Source organism: Aureococcus anophagefferens, assembly GCF_000186865.1.
Source record: "Aureococcus anophagefferens unplaced genomic scaffold AURANscaffold_2, whole genome shotgun sequence".
Classification (NCBI taxonomy): domain Eukaryota; class Pelagophyceae; order Pelagomonadales; family Pelagomonadaceae; genus Aureococcus; species Aureococcus anophagefferens.
This window is the reverse complement of record NW_008705562.1, coordinates 3,067,262-3,085,732: the sequence shown is the minus strand read 5'-3', so window position 1 is coordinate 3,085,732 and position 18,471 is coordinate 3,067,262. Positions and strand designations below refer to the sequence as shown.

The window sequence follows — 18,471 nt, the reverse complement described above, 5'->3', positions numbered from 1 at the left end:
CGTCCCGGAGAAAGCATTCACGCTTCGAGACCGTTCCGAGAGATGATCGCTCGTCCAAGAATCAGCCGAAACGAGTGGAAAACGGCCGAGAAAGGAGCCTTTGAAGTTGGGAATTTCGCTCTCTTGTCCTGCCCTGCAGGTCACGTGCGCGGAGTTGTCGAGGCCGCTGTTCCAGCAGTCCGCGTTGACGCGGAAGGGCAGCTCGAGCTCGAACAAGCCCCAGGCGTCGTTGGACGTGAAGAAGACGCGGTCGTAGTCGTCGGTCTGGTAGGTGAACGCGGCGCCGAACGGGCTCGAGCCGCCGTTGCGCCGCGACCAGCCCGACACGGGCGTCTGGCCGTTCCAGTCCGTCTCGACGGGGATGACGGCGTAGGACCCGGCCTGGCCCGTCGCCTCGTCGATCTTGACGACGACGATCTTCGTGACCTTGGGGTTCATGCCGATGAGGTACTTGCCGGAGGCGTCGTCGTCGTCGACGAGCTCCGCGCCGCCCTCGACGAGCGACGCCCAGTCGTAGATGTTGCCCTTGGACGACGCCTCGTACCAGAGCTCGCGCCGCAGGCGCAGGATCAGGTCGCTCCGCTCCGAGAAGACGGGCGCCGGCTGGCCGATGGAGAAGACGGTGTAGATCCACTGGGGCCCGATGTTCTCGGCGCCGCACGTCGCGCACGCGTAGTAGTAGGTGTCGCCGACGATGGCCCCCGAGCTCGCCGACGAGACCTTCAAGTCGCCGACGCAGGTGCGCGCGTTGGCGCTGAAGACGCAGAGCTCGTCGTTGAAGTTCGCGAAGGGGTAGAAGGAGTTGTTGCCCGCGTCGAAGACCGCGGCCGCGTTGACGGTCGCGTAGCCGTTGACCTTGGCGACCTCGAAGTTGTAGAGCTCCTCGTACTCGCCCGTGTCGAGGTTGAGCTCCATGACGTAGTGCTTCGTGTCCGCGAGCGCGAACTTGAGCACCTGGATGGGGTTGCTGTGCGCGCCGCAGTCGAAGGGGACGACCTCCGTGACGATGTCGAGGCCCTGGCCGGGCGTCGGGGGCGACGAGGGCGCGCGCGTGGGCGGCGGCGAGGGCGTCAGCGTAGTCGGCGTCGCCGTCGACGGCGCCGCCGTCGGGTTGTTCGTCGTCGGGAGGTTCGACGCCGCGTCCGCGCACGCGAAGCCGTCGCCGGCCGCGGGCCCCGCGGCGGCCCGCCTGACGACGGTCGCGCCGGCGCAGGCGACGTGGCCGCCCGATCCCGTGTTCCAGCACGCGTCGTCGACGACGAGCGGCGTCGCCAGCTCGAAGAGCCCGTCGCCGTCGTCGGATTGGAAGACCGCGCGGTCCCCGTCGACCGTAAACGCCGCGGAGAAGCACGGGCTCGCGGCCCCCGGCGGCCCGCCGTTCCAGTCCACGGCCGACGCGACGACGGCGTAGGCCTCCGGCGCGCCGGCGGCGTCGAGGCGCACGACGAAGGCCTCGTAGGCGCAGCCGAGGCCCACGAGGTAGGCGCGCGCGACGCCGTCGACGATGAGGTCGTCGCCGTCCTCGACCAGCGCCGCGACGTCGCCGACGGCGCCGTCGAAGAGCGCCGACGACACGGCGAACGCGTCGCTCGCGACGTCGAGCGTCGGGGCGAGGCCGTAGATGCCCGTCGCGCGGTAGAAGACGCCGTCGGCGTTCGGCGCGCCGGGGCGGTACGCGTAGTGGTAGCTCGTCCCGACGACGGCGGCGACGGACGGCGCCGCGTTGTTGCCGACGGGCGCCGCGAGCGCGCCGGGGAAGCACGTCACGTTCTGGGCGTCGAAGGGGCAGAGCTTGCTCACCGAGCCGCCGAAGATCGCCATCAGCGGGTACGTCTCGCCCTCGAAATGCACGGCCGCGGCGCCGTCGACGTCGGCGACGGAGAGCCCCGCGGGCACGTCGTAGGCGACGGCGTCCGGCGCGCCGACGACGACCGTGTAGAGCCCCCCGGCGAAGACCTTGTGGGGGCGGAGCATCGCGCCCGTCGCGGAGCAGTTGTGCGGCCGCGTCGACCACGCGAGGGTCAGCGGCGTCGGGTTCGGCGACGGGATGGGGTACGTCGGCGCCGCGGAGGGAGCGAAGGCGTCGACGGCGCAGCAGTAGCAGGCCGAGCCCGCGGCGAACATGATGAAGCCCCCGCACGACGCTTCGCCCGCGGCGGCGCGCGCGCACGCGTTCTTGCTGCCGTAGAAGCCGAGGAGCGCCGCGTCGCCGGGGCAGGCCGTCTCCGGGTAGGCGAGGTGGGCGCAGACGGGCGCCGTCGGCGCCGCGGAGGCCGTCGGGCCGGCGCTCGGCGGGAAGGACTCCGTCGGCCGCGACGACGGCGCGGCGCTCGGCGCGTAGGTGGACGGCGTCGGGCTCGGCGCGTAGCTCGGCGGGCTGGACGGCCCGTAGCTCGGCACGAGGCTCAACGTCGGTGTGGCCGTCGGCGCGTGGTTGAACTCGCCCGTGTCCGCGTCCGCGCAGAGCGCGAGCTTCTGCGTCCCGTTGATCGTCATCGTCTCCGTGCCGTCGCTCCCGTCGAGGCTCAGGTGCTGCGAGTCGCTTTCGGACGAGATGGTGAACGACAGGCCCTCGGCGACGCCGTCGATCTCGAAGACGAGCGTGTAGCATCCCGTGAAGATGCAGAGGTAGTCGACGTCGGGGAACGGGTGCGAGAGCTGCGTGATCAACGGGTTCATGTCGACGTCCCGTTCCTCGTCCCAGGTGCCCCAATAGACGGACGCCGTGACCTGGGCCCAGTCTTTGCCGGACGGCAGGAACTCCGCGGCGAACGTGTGCGACGGGTACGCGCAGTCCGGCGACGGGTACGGCGTCGGCAAAAAGGACGGCGGAGCCGACGGCGTCGACGTGGGCGCGGCCGTGGGCGCCGCCAGGGGCATCGACGACGGCGCCGCGGATGGATCCCCGCAGAGCACGACGTCGTAGACGTCGAAGTCGTCGTTGCTCACGTACAACGCGTCGGAATCGCAGCACCAGCAGCCGTACTCGTCGTTGCGCGTCGCCGAGTAGTGGATGCGCCCGGCGCATTTCCGTTCCCGGCTCGCGCCGTGTGCGCACGCGTTGGCGTCGACGAAGTCGAAGCCGAGGAACTCGAGGCTCTGGGAGCAGGCCATCGCGGGGAACGCGACCGCGGCGCAGTAGTCGCCGCTCACGGTCGGGAAGTTCATCGACGGCGTGGCGCTCGGCGCGTACGTCGACGGCGTCGCGCTCGGCGCGTAGCTCGGCGGTTGGGACGGCCCGTAGCTCGGCGGCATGGAGAGGGACGGCGCGGCCGTCGGCGCGTGGTTGAACTCGCCCGTGTCCGCGTCCGCGCAGAGCGCGAGCTTCTGCGTCCCGTTGATCGTCATCGTCTCCGTGCCGTCGCTCCCGTCGAGGCTCAGGTGCTGCGAGTCGCTTCGGACGAGATGGTGAACGACAACCCCTCGGCGACGCCGTCGATCTCGAAGACGAGCGTGTAGCACCCCGTGAAGATGCAGAGGTAGTCGACGTCGGGGAACGGGTGCGAGAGCTGCGTGATCAAGGGGTTCATGTCGACGTCCCGTTCCTCGTCCCAGGTGCCCCAATAGACGGACGCCGTGACCGGGCCCCAGTCCGCGCCGGACGGCAGGAACTCCGCGGCGAACGCGTGCGACGGGTACGCGCAGTCCGGCGACGGGTAGGGCGTGGGCGCGAGGGACGGCGACACGGACGGCGCGGCCGTCGGGAAGAAATATTCGCGGAGGTCGCTCACCCGGTAATCCGTCGGCTCGAGCGTCGGGAAGGGCGTCGACGCGAAGGGCGGGTCGCCCTGGCAGTTGACGCCGTCGTTGTAGCCCGCCTCGTCGCTCGGGCCCCGCCAGACGACCTCGACGCCCGACCCGCCGTCGGCGTTGCCGGCCGTCGGCGACAGCGTGGCGATGGAGCAGTCGTTCTCGAACCAGGAGATGAAGCCCGTGCAGTCGCCCGCGAAGCCCGCCTGGCCGAGGTCCGTGAGATACTGGCACTCGTAGGTGTCCCGGTCCTCGAAGTCGAAGTCCGCGCGGCCCATGGACACGGCGGCGATGTCGAGGTCGCCGTCGCCGTCGACGTCCGCGACGACGACCGCGGCGCCGTTGGGCGTCGCGTGGACGAAGCGGCGCGAAAAGCCCTCGGCGCCGTCGTTCTCGTACCACGCGGTCTCGCCGGAGATGATGTCCATGTCGTCGTCGCCGTCCAAGTCCGCGGCGGCGACGCTGAAGGCCTCCGCGGAGCCCGCGAGGCAGGCGCGGTCGAAGGCCAGGCCGCCGAGGTTCGAAAACCAGCAGACCGCGTCGTCGGCCGCCTCGTGCGACGAACTGAGGAGGTCGAGGTCGTCGTCGCCGTCGACGTCCGCGACGGAGACGCCGTAGGTCGTGTCCGGCGTCGCGACGGCGTGCGCCGTCCAGGTCAGCGCGTCGCCGAGGTTCTCGAAGAGCGTCATCGCGTAGGTCCGCGCGGAGCCGGCGAGGAGGTCGACGTCGCCGTCGCCGTCGACGTCGGCCGCGACGACGGCGTAGGACGTCGAGGCGGCGTAGCCGACCTCGTGCAGGGCGAAGGTGATGTCCGGTCCGCCCGAGTTCTCGTACCACTGGACGTGGCCGTCGCCCCAGTCGCTGACGACGACGTCCTGGTCGCCGTCGCCGTCGACGTCGACAATCTCGACGCCCCAGGGGTAGTTGTGGTCGTAGTTGGGCGTCTCGACGCCGCCCGGCGCGCCGGAGACGGGGCGCTGGGCCACGAAGGTCGCCTCCCAGTTCTCGTACCAGTTGACGTCGCCCTGCTGGCGGCCGCGGTCGATGCCGTGCTTGACGGTCGCGACGACGTCGAGGTCGCAGTCGCCGTCGATGTCGCCGATGTCGCTGCCCGCGGGGCAGAAGTCGTAGGCTTCTAGGATCTCCGTGAAGTTCTGGGCGCAGTCGTTGCGGTACGTCGACACGCGGTTGCCCACGGAGTTGGACGCGCCGCTCTCCTCCGTGACCTGTGTGCAAATCAAATCTTCAACCCGACTTCAATGTGCGCGTATTCGAATGTTTTGACACGATCACTTCCGCCGTGCTTCGAGAACTCGCTGAGAGCAATCGATTCGTCCAAAAATCAGCCGAATCGACTTCGATTTGACCGAGCTAGAGAATTCTCAAGTTTGGCCCCGACGTCCCAGCTCACTGGTTGATTTGCACACAGTCGGTGACCACAAAGTCGACGCAGCAGTCGCCGTCGAGGTCCGCGACCTTGAGCGACGACGGCGCCCAGACGGCGCCGTCGTTGATGGCGTGGGGCGTCCACTCGATCGTGCCGGGGCAGACGAGCGGCGGCGGTTTCTCGCAGGGCTCGAAGCCCGGGCAGTCGTCGAGGCGCGACCCGGCGACGACGTCCTCGGGGAAGTCGCAGTCGTAGGTGTAGATGTCGTAGTGGGTCCAGGTCGGATTCGTGTTGATGATGGAGTTCGTGCAGCAGTTGCAGATCGTGCCCCACCACACGTCGCCGTAGATGAAGGTCCGCTTGCCGCAGATCTGCGCGAAGTCGTGGTTCGTCGCCGGCTCCGTCTCCGCGCTCCAGCCGGTGGCGTCGTTGCCGCTGAGGATGGCCTCGGCGCACTCCTCGGGCGTGTCGTAGGCGTTGAGCAGGCCCATGGACGACTGGTTGCTCGCGGGCGGGTCGCAGGCGCCCTCGGAGACGATCTTCGCGAGGCAGGTCAGGTCCGCGGGCGCGTCCGTCGGCTTCGCCGTGGGCCGCGGCGTCGGCGTCGGCGACGTCGCGGGCACGACGGGCACGTAGACGTCGTCGTCCTCGTCGTCGTCGAAATTCCAGTAGGTCTCGGGCACCGTCAGCGGAAAGAGGACCTCGAAGACGCCGAGGCCCGCGTTCTCCGCGAAGAACGCGCGCGTGCCCGCGCCCTTGCCAAAGGCCCAGGCCGCGCCGAAGCCCGACGTGACCAGGGCCTGCGGGTCCGCGCCGTTCCAGGCCACGGTGCTCGGCGGCGTCATGACCGCGTAGGCCTCGGGCGCGCCCGAGTCCTCGTGCAACCGGACCACGAGGACTTCGAAGCCGCAGCCGAGGCCCACCAGATACGCGCCGCCCAGGATCCCATCCAAAATCAGATCGTCGTCGCCGGGCTGCTCCACGATGCCGGCGACGTCGTGGACGCCGCCGTGGGGGAATAGCGCGTCCGCGACGCGGAACGGCGCCGCGCCGCGGTACGCCGCGGCGTCTCCGAGCGCGTCCTCGACCCAGTAGAACGCGCCGGTCGACGCCGGCGCGCCGGGCCGCGCCGCGTAGTAGTAGGACCCGAACAGGCCCGCGGCGGCGTCCGGCGAGGCCTCGCCGAGCGCGCCGTCGAGGCACCGGAGCGACCCGTCGCCGTCGACGGCGCAGAGTCGTCCGTCGACGGCCGCGACGACGCGGCCGCCGACCATGGCGACGGCGTTGACCTGGGCGCCGCTCGGCACGTCCAGATAACGGTTGACGCGGTAGGTGCCCGAGCCGCCGTCGAGCGCCGCGATGACGTAGGCGTCGCCGTAGGGCAGGACCTGCGCGGCCGTGCCGTTCGTGCAGTTCCACGGCTCCGCGAGCGCGAGCCCGCCCGCGGACGGCGCGCGGCTCGGGCTCGCCGTCGCCGTCGGCGCGGCCGTCGGCGCCCTGTCGAAGTGGCCCTCCTCGTCCGTGCAGAAGGCCAGGTCCGACGTCTCCACGGTGACCGTCTGGTCCGCGACGGGCGACGCGATCGTGAAGCGCAGGCCGTCCGCGTCGCCCTCGAAGACGAGCGTGTAGCAGCCCGGCGCCACGCAGAGGTAGTCGAGATCCGGGAACGGGTAGGCGAGCGTCGCGATGAGCGGGTTCGTCGCGGGGTCCCGGTCCGCGTCCCAGGTGCCGTAGAAGACGGACGCGCGCGCGGACGCCCACGCGGCGCCGCTCGGGAGGAACGTCGCGCTGAAGAGCGTCGCGTAGAAGCCGCAGGACGGCGACGGGTAGGGCGTCGGCGAGAAGGACGGCGCGTCCGACGGCGCCGCCGTCGGCGCGTCGCAGGCCCGGATCTCGTAGAGCGCGAACTCGGACGACGCGTCGCCGGGCGGCTCAAAGGCCTCCGGGCAGCACCAGCAGCCGACCTCGTCGACGCGCGGCGAGTACTGGAGGTGGGCGCCGCAGGTCTTCGTCGCGGCGGCGCGGTTCGCGCAGGCGTTGGCGTCGTCGAAGGCGTAGCCGAGGAGTCGCGCGCCGCCGCAGCTGCCCGCCGCGACCCGGGACGCGCACGAGACGACCGTCGGCGCGGCCGTCGTGGGCGCCGCGGTCGTCGGTGTCGCGGACGGCGCGCTCGTCGTCGGCGTGACGGACGGCGCCGACGGCGCCGTCGTCGTCGGCGCCGCGGACGGGCCCGGCGTGGGCCGCGCGGACGCCGTCGGCGCCGCGGACGGGTAGCGGCTCACGGAGCCGTCGGAGTCGATGCAGAAGTACCACGTGATCTCGTCGTCGCCGTAGACGCGCACGGACGCCTCGGACTGGGGCGAGCCGGCGTCGACGACGGCGAAGGAGAGGCCCGCGGCCTCGTCGATGGTCTCCGTGAGCTGGAACGTCTTCACGAAACACGACGGCGCGAGGCACATCTCCTCCGCGTCCGGGTAGGAGTTCATGGACCCCCAGGCCGCGCCGGACGGCCGGTACCCGAAGGTGATCGCGAATTCGCCCGACGCGCACTGGAGGCCGTCGTCCGCCTGCGCGTTGCCGACCGCGCGGAGCCCGCCGCCGGCCTTGGGCGCGGCCGGCCCGAGGAGCGCGCGGCGCTGGTCCTCCGCGTCGACGCGGTGCGAGAAGCGCCCGTTGCGCCAGCGGATGAGCGTCCCGGCCTCGACGGGGACGCGCGTCTCCGCGCCCGTGGCCGCGTCGACGAGGACGAACGTCGCGCCGGCGTCCGCGCCGACGTAGAGCACGGACACGTCGCCGTCGACGGCCGCGCCGTCCTCCGTGTCGCGGTGCGCCTCGACGGCGCCGGCGGCGACGCGGTAGGGCGCCTTGACGGCGCCGGCGTCGCCGAGGAGCGCCGCGACGGCGCCGGGCACGGCCATCCAGCCCTTGGCCGCGGGCTGCCCGGCGATGTCCGCCGCGAGGGCTGCCACCGTGGCGTGATCGACGGCGCCGCGCTGAACGACCACGTCGTCGGTCGTCGCGGCGGCCGCCCGGAGCAGCAGCAGCAGCGCGAGCATACCGAGTGGACGTCTTGGCTTCTCACGCCGCGCCAGTTTGAGAGAAGCTGGGCTGTCCCGGGCGTCGGGCCGATTCTTTTGCCGCCGGGAATGGTTCACTATCCGATTCTTTTGCCGCCGGGAATGGTTCACGATCAGTTCAATACAAGCCTACGGCCGGCAAGCTCGCTTCGCGAGCTATCGGCCACTCGTTTGATTGAGGTTGCTCGCTGCGCTCGCTTTAAACCACTCATTAAAAGTTTTATGTTGCTGCTCGGACGTGTGCACCGCGACACACTGCAAAATAGTATATAGATCCTGCGGACGGTGAGGTAAACAAAAACCTTCACTAATTTTGCCAGAAGTGCAATTTGTAGCACATTTTCCACGGCGCTCAGGCGTGCAGCTCTCTAGGCGACATACCCTTAGTGGGGCAGGTGGAAGAAGTTGGGCGTCTGCCTCCGCATCGTGTCGAGCTGGCCGTCGCGCGCCGCGGGGTCCGTGGACGCGAAGTTGAGGCACACGAGGACGCGGACGCCGTCGGCCTCTTCGAGGTCCGCCGCGGAGAAGGGCGCCGTCCGGTGGGGCGCGCGGCCGTCGACGAGGACCGCGTCGCCGAGCTGATAGTCGTAGACGTTGACGCGGTCGTTCTCCCACGTCCGATACTCGAGCCGGTAGGCTTTTTGGGCGGTGATGTCAACATGATGCATGGGAAGCAGCACGCTGAACGCCTCGTGGTCGCCGCAGGCGCCCCAGTCCTCGTGCCAGCGGGCGATCTCGTCCGAGATGCCCTCGTCGGCGCCGACGACCGCTACGAAGCTGGCGGCCGAGAGCACGGTCAGCGGCGCGCCGTCGCCGTCGCCGTCCCAGCCCGCGGCCGACACGGTCATGTCGAAGTGGGGCCGGAAGTGCGCCGCCAGCGGCTCGAAGAGCTCCAGCGTGGACTCGTCGGCGGCGTAGAGCCATCGCATCGCGCGCGTGGTTCCCGCCGCGTAGCAATGGAACTTCGCGTCCTTGGCGTGCAGCGTCGTGCCCGGCGCCGGCGGCTCCAGCTGCGGCGCCAGCGCGTCCGGATGCACGGAGCGCAGCTCGTCGAAGGCGTCTCGGATGGGTTCGAGGAGTGCGTACGCGTCCTTGGCGTCGGCGAAGCGCGTCGCTGCCACGCCGTGCGTGGAGAGCGCTCCGAATTGGCGCAGCGCCGCTGGCGACGTCTTTATTGCGGATGCAATGGTCGCCGATGCGAGAGCTACGAATAGCATCGTTGGACGCTTCTTGAGGGTGCGCGCGTGCGGCTTCGGGCTTGGCTCGTTTTTTGAGGTGCTCAGAGTCCGTTGGCAAGCGAAAGGGACCTCGTAGCGAAACATGAAGCAAAGATTACCCCGGATCTTTACAAAGCGCCGCGTGCGTCGCGCAGAGGTCGTCGCGGATGACGGACCGGCCCAACACGGCCCGGAGGCGGTCCGCCGCGGGCCGGGCCCAGCGCGCGTACTGGGGCCCCGGGAGCACGTGGCCGTGCGCGCTCAGAAGCGGCCGCCGCATCCAGAGGACCGTCGCGTTGTCGTCCGCGAGCTCGAGGTCCGCCGCGTGGTCGCGGCCGTCGTGGGAGTGGGATTTGAGGAGGTAGAGCGCGGCGACGTCGGCCTCGCGGGGCAGGAGGAAGCTCGGGACCGCGCGGACGACGTCCTCGAGCGCCGACTGCTCGTAGTAGCGGCTCCCGACGGACGCGCGGCGCCAGACGTCTAGCACGGACGCGTTCCGCGCGAAGACCATGCCACCGTTGTAGCGGCCGTAGCGGCGCTCCGTGTGCTTGCTGCAGAGGCAGCGGCTCACGCCCAGGGCCTCGGGCCCCATCGCGGGCAGCGGGCTCAGCCAGATCACGTCCGCGTCCGCGAACAGGACGCCGGCGTGGCCCGCGTCGAGCGCGGCCTCCATGACCGTCGTCTTCTCCAGCTGCAAAGAGAGCCAGGGGTCCGTCGCGTTGCGGTGCTTCTGGCGCTTGAGGCCGTCGCGGCCGCGCGGGCCGTACTTCTCGAGCACGTCGAGCGCGACGGCCGCCATGAACGTCTGCGCCCGGAGCCAGGCGCCGGCGGCGGCGTCGACGGCGACGTAGAGCGGCCGCGACCCGTCGAAGCGCGCGAGCGTGCGCACGAAGAGCTCGAGCTCCGGCAGCGACGGCGCGGAGGCCATGGTGGCCACCGCGAAGGCGCAGCCCGGCGCGGCGCCGCCCGGCGTGCAGAGCGCCACGTCCGGACGCGGCAGCGCCTCCGGTGCGGCAACGGCGAGCACATGGGCGCCGGCGACCGCGAGCCACCGGACGAGGCAGCCCATCAGGCTGGCTGCGGCTCAAATGAGCATCGTGAAGTTCAACTAGCAGTGTTGGCGGGGCGCGGCTTTAATAAAGAGCGTCGTGAAAGGTTCAACAATGTTAACTCGCGACGACGCGGGGCCGGGCGGCCGGCGACAGGGGTCCCGCGTCCGAGTTCTGGGCGTCGAGCTCGCGGGCGACGACGGCGCGGACGAGCGCGGCGATCTCCGTCCGGGACGCGGCGAGCTCGCGCTTGACCATGTCCTTGAGGTGGCGCGTCGTGACGGCGTCGCCGCCCGGGGCCGCGTCGGCCGGCGGCGCCTTGTAGCTCCGGTCGGAGGTCTGGCGCGCGAGGCCCGGCGAGCAGATGGACTGCTTCCGGCCCGAGGTCTGGCGGGACACGCCGGGCTTCGGGCCCGGCGACTTGGCCATGACTTGGACCGTGTCGGCGGTCCGCGCGTCCGCGGTGATGTTGAGCTCGTCGCGCGTGTCCGGGTACTCCTCGATGAGGCTGAGGAGGGACGACTTGTGGAGCGTCTGGAGCTCGGATCGCATGATGGCCTTGATCGACGCCGTGCGCACCGCGCCGCGGATGCAGCCGACCTCGCCGAAGTAGGACCCCGCGTTGAACGCGTGGACCTTGGCGCCCTTCGCTAAAACGACGGCCTTGCCCTTGACGAGAAAGAACATCTCGTTGGCGATCGTGCCCTCGCGGATGACGTACTCGCCCGCGGACACGGAGCACGGCTGGAGCATGACGACGAGGTCCGCGATGAACGCGCCGCACTTGTTGTCCAGGAACGGGATTTTTGCTATCAAGTCCCGCTCCACATACAAGATGACGTCGCAGCGCAGCGTCGGCGGCATGACCTGCAGCAATTCGGACCCGTCGTAGGACGCCATCTTCCACGTGTTCGAACTGTAGAAATGGTTGTAGAACCGCACCATCTGGCGGCTCAGGTCGTCGGGGAGCTTGTTCTCCCGCAGGAACCCCGACACCTTGAGCATGCGCTCCCGGATGCGGTTGCTCTCCCACTCGAAGGTCGCCATGATCGACGACGTCGTCGACACGATGTACGCGTACCACGACACGCCCGTGAGCATGACGATCATCGCGAAGCGCCGCTCGTCGTTCGTCGAGGCTTTAATGTCGCCGTAGCCGACGGTCGTGAGCGTCGAGAAGGCCCAGTAGACGGCGGCGACGTACTTCTCCACGTTCGTGCCCCGCCGCATGTCGTAGAGCTCGAGCCACGTGCACCGCGACGAATAGCCGTCCGCGCCCGAGGCGGCGAAGTACGCGAGATCGTCGTCCAAACCGAAGGAGCTCACGCAGATGACGTCCTCGCGCGCGTCCCGCGACGCGACGTCGCACTTGCCGATGATGTACCAGATGCAGCCGAGCGTGTGCGTGATGACGAGCTGCAGGACGGCGATGTAGGCCAGCCGCGCGAAGCCCTGGTTCACGTCGAGGCGCTGCGCGCCCTTGCCCAGGTACTCGCGCAGCCTCGGCATCCACGCGAGGCGCAGGGCCCGGAACATGGGCAGCACGGGCACGCGGTAGCGGTCGCTGACGTAGGCCGTCCGGCCCGCGCCGTCGACGATGATTCGGCTCCAGGGCACCGTCGCGAGCAAATCGAAGAGGAAGCTGCCCCGGCAGTAGCGCGCCGCGATGACGGACCGCCGCCGCTCGAGCATGCCGTTGTCGTGGCGGAAGGCCGTGTTGAAGCGCAGCGCCATGTCCGCGAAGAAGGCCAGCGAGATCAGGTCCTCGACGGCGTCGTACGCGACGTCGTCCCGCTCGACGAACGCGACGCGGAACGGCGTCCAGAACGCGACGAAGACCACGGCGACGAGCCCGCAGGCGTCGATCACGCGGAACGTCCGCGACGCCGTCGTCAGCACGGGGAACCGCGCGTCGAGCTCGTCCAGATCCTCGTCGCCGACCGCGGCGTCGACGAAGTCGTCCCAGTCCGTCTCCTCGGCCGGCTCCGGCTCCGGGTCGACCTTGGACGTGCGGAGCAGGCCGCCGATGGCCCCGCGGAACGTGCCCCGCGAGTTGCGGTTGAACGTCGCGCGCGCGCCGCCGTGGAACGTGCCGCGCTTCCGGGGCTCGTCGCCCGTCGGCGACGGCGGCTGCTGCGACGCGCGGAGCTCGAGGTCTCTCTTCCGCTGCGCGTCCTGCGACCGGCGCACGCCCAGCGACGCGCTCTCCTGGCGCTTGAGGCCCCGGGCCGCCCGCGGCGGGCCCCGCGGGCCCGGGGCCGACGCGCCGGGCAGCCCGCCGGGGAGCGACGCGTGCAGGCTGCTGCGCCCGCCGCCCGGCAGGCTGCCGTGGAGGGAACTGCGCCCGCCGCCGCCGGGCGGCATGACGCGCAGCATTATTTCGGCGCACCTTCAGACGATCGCCGCGCCTGTTTACGAACACGCCTCAGACACTCCTCAAGGCTGCCATCGTGGGCTGAGGCATCCGTTTCGGGGGTAAAACAAAGGTGTTGAAGTCCCGTGGCAATTGTGACGACACGACGATCGTGAGACGCGCGCCCTGGAGGCACCGCGCCGTCCGCCTCGCGACGCGAAGCGAACAGCACAGCTGCGAAACCGCTCGCGACGCCACATTAACACCACAGCTGCACACCCCGCCATGCCGCAGCCGCAGGACGCGGCGCACGCGCGGTCGTCCAAGGGCAAGTACAGCCAGGTGCCGCGCACGGACGACGACGCCAAGGCGTTGGAGCTCGACGCCGAGAACCCCAAGAGCCCGCGCGAGGAGCGGCCCAAGAAGTTCGGCGGCGTCGTGCGCGCCGTCGCGGCGACGGCGCTCTACTGCCTCGCCGGGCCCTGCCTCATCTTCCTGAATAAGCACATCCTCGTCGACATCGACTTTCCCTACGGCAGCTTCCTGTCGCTCATGGGTCTGTGCCTGTCGACGTGCCTGAGCGGCGGCGCGCTCTACGCCGGGCTGGCGTCGTCGGAGCAGCTCGCGGGCATGACGCCGTCGTTCTACGCGACGCGCGTCGGCCCCATCGGCGCCGCGCTCGCGCTGTGTTTGACGACGGGCAACGTCGCGTACCTCTACAACAGCGTCGCCTTCGTGCAGATCTTGAAGGCCTTCGCGCCCGTGGTGCTGATGGTCCTATTGTTCGTGAGCCGCCTCGAGCGGCCGAGCGCGGTTCTGGTATTGTCGATCCTGATCATCTCCGCGGGCACGGCCGTCGCCGTCCAGGGCGAGGTCCACATGTCCGCGTACGGCGTCGCGGTCATGCTCGCGTCCGAGGTCTTCGAGGCCATCAAGCTCATCACGATGCAGATCCTCCTCGTGGACCGCAAGTTTGGGTCCGTCGAGGGGCTCTTCGTCATGGGGCCCGCGGCGATCGTCGCGCTCGCGATCACGTCGCTCCTGCTCGAGGACGTGGGCGACGCCTGCGCCAAGGTCGCCGCGAACCCGCTGCCCTTCGTGGCGGCGAGCATGGGCGGCGTCGTCGTCAACCTCGCGACGAATTTGATGGTCCAGGCGACGTCCGCGCTCACACTGCGGATCACGTCGCTCGTCCGCAATTTTGGCGTCGTCATCGTGTCGACCTGGGTCGTCGGCGACTCCCACATCACGGACCAGGAGTACGCCGGCTTCTTCTTCTCCGTGCTCGGCGTCGCCATGTACCAGCACGCGCGCAAGAACCCGGGCATCTCCCTGGGTCAAGTTGTCGCGGACCTCCGCGGCCTCGTCTGCCCGGCGGCGGCGTCCTGATATTGTGGGGATGTAAAAAGCATCGTCTCGCGATACGCCAGCTGTTTTTGGGGTTGGTCGGGCCGAGCGCGTGTTTTTTGCCGCGGCGTCGTGGGGCACGCCGCTTCGGCGAAGCGCTCGCTCCGAGCCGCCAAGATCTCGAGCTTTAAAACCTGATGCGCGTGCTCCTCGCGCTAATCCTCGCGGCGCAAAGCGCGGCCTTCGGGCCGCACGCGACGCCCCGCCGCCTCGGGGCCCTGCGCCCGTCGCGGTCGTCGCGGTCGTCGACGACGATGATGGCGAGGGGGCCCATGCCTCTGCCCGGCGGCGGCAAGTCGCTCGTGGCGCTGGCGACGCCCATGGCCGACGACGGCGCCGTGGACCTCGACGCGCTCCGGGCGCTCCTGCGGTGGCACGTCGCCGAGGGCACGGCGGGCGTCGTCATCCTCGGCACTACGGGCGAGGCGTCGTGCCTCACGAACGAGGAGAAGGAGGAGGTCATGGCCGCGACGCGCGAGGAGATCGGCGGCGTGCTTCCCATCGTCGTGGGCACGGGTACGATCTCCACGGCGGCGACCATCGCGGCGACGAAGCAGGCGAAGCTCTTCGGCGCGGACGCGGCGCTGGTCGTGACGCCCTACTACGTGAAACCGTCGCAGGCGGGCCTCCTCGCGCACTTCACGGCCGTCGCCGACGCCGTCGATTTACCGATTGTGCTCTACAACGTGCCCGGCCGCACGGGCGTCGACATGACCGTCGAGACGACCGTGAAGCTGAGCAAGCACGCGAACGTCGTCGGGCTCAAGGACGCGACGGGCGCGAACAACCGCGTCGGGCCCCTCCGGGCCGTCTGCGGCGCGGGCTTCCGCCAGTACTCGGGCGAGGACGGCATGGCGCGGGACTACGTAACCCAGGGCGGCGACGGCGTCATCTCCGTGACCGCGAACGTCGCGCCCGCGGCCGTCGCGCAGGTCATGGCGGCCGCGGGGTCGGGCGACGCCGACGCCGCGGAGAAGGTCGACGCGTCGCTCCAGTCGCTCCACCGCGACCTCTTCTGCGAGGCGAACCCGATCCCCGTGAAGTGGGCCCTCCAGCGCATGGGCAGGACCGCGGGCGGCATCCGGTCGCCGCTCTCGCCGCTCGACCTCGACTTCCACGACCGCGTCTACGCCGCGCTCGCGCAGGCGTCCTGCGTCGAGGGCGGCGCGGAGACGACGGGCTCCTTCGGCTGGCCGTCGAAAGATTTGGTGCTCCGGGGCCACCTCTTCGACACGGGCCTCATCAACCAGGCGCTCGACATCATCGAGACGAGCGGCGGCGACCTCGAGCTCTCGAACTTGAACGTGTCGCCCAACGACCAGTTCAACACGGAATTCAACTTCAAGCGCCCGTCGTCTGTCGACATCCGCGTCTTCGGCGTCGACGACGACGCCGTCGCGGCCATCGTCGCGCGCCTCCACTCCCTCGTCGAGGTCATGGACAAGGCCGAGGGCTCCCTCACGGAGGTCTAGAGATGCCGCGTAAGGGCGCAAGGTTACTTGAGGCGGAGCGCGCCGGTTTCGCCGAGCGCGGCGGGGAGCGCGTAGCACGTCGCGGCGGCGGCGCAGAAGGGCAGCGTGAGCGCGGGCACCGCGAAGGCGCCGAGCGCCGTCTTGAGGCCGCCGAAGAGCACGGCCGTCGACGCGGCGCCGGCGCCGGCGAGGGCGTAGGACGCCCGGCTGGGCTCGAAGAAGACGGCCACGGAGAGCGCGGTGAGGGCCGAATTGAAGCCCCAGAGGCCGTGGACGACCTCGTGCGGGTCCGCGCCCACGGCGAGCCCGACGACGGACCCGACGACGGACCCGTTGATCGCGTGCGTCGCGTAGGACGTGTCGGCCTGGGCGAGGGCGACGGCGATCGCGGCGCCCGTCACGGGGGAGTCGACGACGAAGATCTGCGACAGGCCCACGAGCGGCGTCGCGGCGACGTCCGCGAAGCCGATGGCCGCGTCGGCCGGCGGCGGCGGCACCGCGAAGGGCTTCGTGTAGGCCAACGCGCTGAGCGCGACGGCGTTGAAGGCGAGCGTGAACTGCGGCGTCGCACCGCAGGCCCGTTTCAGCACGGCGGACAGCGGCGCCGTCGCCGCGGCGCCGGCGACGGTCGCGGCGAGGGGCGCGACCGCGCCGGGCAGGAACGCGGCGAAGGCGCAGCCAACGAGCACGCCGTTGTAGGAGCAGAGGCCCGCGTCGACCGAGCCGCGGTCGACGTCGAGGAGCCTCGCTGCGCTCGTCGCCGACGCGCCGCCGACCGCGGCGAGCACGGCGAGCGCCGGGTCGCCGTAGGCGAGGCCCGCGAGGACGACGTTGCCCTGGGCGGGCTTGTCGAGGAAGACGACCTGGCCCACGCCCTTGATGGACTGCGTCGCCGACGCGAGGGCCGCGTCCTGCCAGGAGCTCTTCTGCGCGAGCCCGCGCGCGCCGCGCGGGCTGATGGGCGAAATGCCGCGGCGCAGCAGCGTCGTCGCGGCGCGGAGGCTGGCCATTGATGCGAGTCGTGTGGGTGCGCGGCGACGACGAGCTGCGATAGGCTCTCGTGTGGGCACGCGACGAGCTGGGCGGATAGGGTGCTCCACAGCCTCCACAGCTCGAGCCTCGACGCCGCCGCCAAGCCGCGCCGCGGCGCCGGGGCTGGGGCCAGCAGCCCCGCCTGCTGCCCTGGCCGCGAAACCCCGTTCGGTCGACCGAGCGAGAGGACGCGGCAGGTCCGGAGGCTTCCCCGGCGTCAGACGGCCACGAGGCAGCGAGAGCGCTGGACCAGCGCGCTCTTTGGGGTTCCTCACCCCGGACGCGACGCGCCTAGGCGCTCCTCCCAGCGAGAGTCCGGTTCCCCCGTGGGTCTCGGCTAGGCCCGGGCTAGCAGTAAGCGACTCCAGGCCAGGGGCTCGACGCGCCGCGAAGGCCACGCGAGCCTCACGCGAACGAAGTGCGCCGCTCTCGAGAGCCCCGGGTGATCTACATGGTTGTACCGCCCCCGCGCGGCCCCGGCGCCGCTCCCCCGCGCCTAGGAGGAGAAGACGGGCTTGCCGTGCCACGTTCGCACGGGCGGCTCCGCGTCCTCGGCCGCGTCCGGGTCGACGGGCGCGTCGGACTTGTACTCGCCCTCCTGGGCGATCTTGATGCCCCCCGCGGTGACGAAGTTGAACTTGCCGGCCCCGATGGGCTGGCCGCCCTCGAAGGTGCCCTGGTAGTTGCCCGCGTCCTTGAACTGCCACTCGCCGGACGTGAACGCGCCCTTGGCCCACGTGCCGTCGAGGCGCGACGAGTCCTTGCCGAACTCGTAGGTGCCCGCGCCCTCCTTCTCGCCGTCGACGAAGGACCCGCTGTAGATGTCGTCCGTCTTCTTGTACTTGTAGGTGCCCGTGCCGTGCATCTTGTTGTCCTTCCACTCGCCCGTGTACGTGTCGCCGGACGGGTACGTCATCGTGCCCACGCCGCTGCGCTTCCCGTCGGCGTACTCGCCCTCGTAGGTCGCCAGGGGCTTGGGCTCCTCGTCCTCCTCGCCCTGGGTCATCCAGACGAACTTGCCCGTGCCGTGCTTCATCTTCTCGTCGTTAAAGTCGCCCTCGTAGACGCTCCCGCTGTTGTAGGTCACGCGGGCCTTGCCCGCCCGGGCCACCCAGACGAACTCCTTCTCCTCCGTCGAATCCTCGGGCAGGTCCAGGTACTCGACCTTGTAGTTCGACTCCTCGTCGCCCATGGTAGCGGCTGGGGGCGGCGCGGCGCGGCTACAGCGTTGGAGCTGTTTTGGGGCTGCCTCGTGGAGATACATCGGCAAACATCATTGAGATGCTGAGATGCTGCTGTTCTCCGAGGGAGCCGAGGTTCCAGCGCTCTCCTCATGACGCTCGACGAGCTGCCGCAGGCCTGCGCCGCGCGCTGGTACCGGTCGCGCGCGCGCGCCGGCACGGCGCCCGGCCCGCCCGGCGACCTCGCGGCCTTCTACGCGAGCGACGGCGGCTGCCGGCGCCTCGTCGACGACCGCGTCGCGGCGCTCCGGTCGTCGCGGCCGTCCGTGGACCGCGACGCGGCGCTCGCGCGCTGGCTCGAGTGGCTCGCGCGGAGCGGCGGCCCCGCGCGCCGCGACCGCCTCGCGGAGGCCGCGGGCCTCGCCGCGCGCGCGGCGGCCGTCGCCGCGCGGCGCGGCGACGCGACGGACGCCGCGAAGGACGCCGCGCGCCTCGCGCGCCGCGCGCGCGACCTCCTCGACGCGCACGACGCCGTCGCCGCGCGTC

The 18,471-nt window shown here is 70.6% G+C and overlaps 5 protein-coding genes across 5 annotated transcripts; 2 read left to right on the top strand and 3 right to left on the bottom strand.

Moving 5' to 3' along the window:
* Nucleotides 1-61: 61 nt before the first annotated feature.
* On the bottom strand, nt 62-8,193 carry AURANDRAFT_61437 (hypothetical protein; the record flags this gene model as incomplete). The annotated part of the gene is made up of 4 exons (XM_009034949.1): nt 62-133; nt 190-3,394; nt 3,418-4,976; nt 5,176-8,193. 4 exons carry the CDS (start codon nt 8,191-8,193, stop codon nt 62-64), a joined length of 7,854 nt encoding a protein of 2,617 aa, XP_009033197.1.
* Nucleotides 8,194-8,597: 404 nt separating this feature from the next.
* On the bottom strand, nt 8,598-12,856 carry AURANDRAFT_61436 (hypothetical protein; the record flags this gene model as incomplete). Its single annotated transcript, XM_009034948.1, has 3 exons — nt 8,598-9,328; nt 9,564-10,508; nt 10,603-12,856. The coding sequence occupies 3 exons, from the start codon at nt 12,854-12,856 to the stop codon at nt 8,598-8,600; spliced, it is 3,930 nt and encodes a 1,309-aa protein (XP_009033196.1).
* Nucleotides 12,857-13,322: 466 nt separating this feature from the next.
* Nucleotides 13,323-14,141, top strand: AURANDRAFT_4110 (hypothetical protein; the record flags this gene model as incomplete). Its single annotated transcript, XM_009034589.1, has 1 exon — nt 13,323-14,141. A coding segment is annotated over one exon (819 nt), but the record flags the coding sequence as incomplete, so codon positions are not given.
* A 371-nt stretch (nt 14,142-14,512) lies between these two features.
* AURANDRAFT_19645 (hypothetical protein) lies at nt 14,513-15,712 on the top strand (the record flags this gene model as incomplete). The annotated part of the gene is made up of 1 exon (XM_009035015.1): nt 14,513-15,712. The coding sequence occupies one exon, from the start codon at nt 14,513-14,515 to the stop codon at nt 15,710-15,712; it is 1,200 nt and encodes a 399-aa protein (XP_009033263.1).
* A 1,693-nt stretch (nt 15,713-17,405) lies between these two features.
* Nucleotides 17,406-17,711, bottom strand: AURANDRAFT_6465 (hypothetical protein; the record flags this gene model as incomplete). The annotated part of the gene is made up of 1 exon (XM_009034623.1): nt 17,406-17,711. A coding segment is annotated over one exon (306 nt), but the record flags the coding sequence as incomplete, so codon positions are not given.
* Between the last annotated feature and the right edge of the window lie 760 nt (nt 17,712-18,471).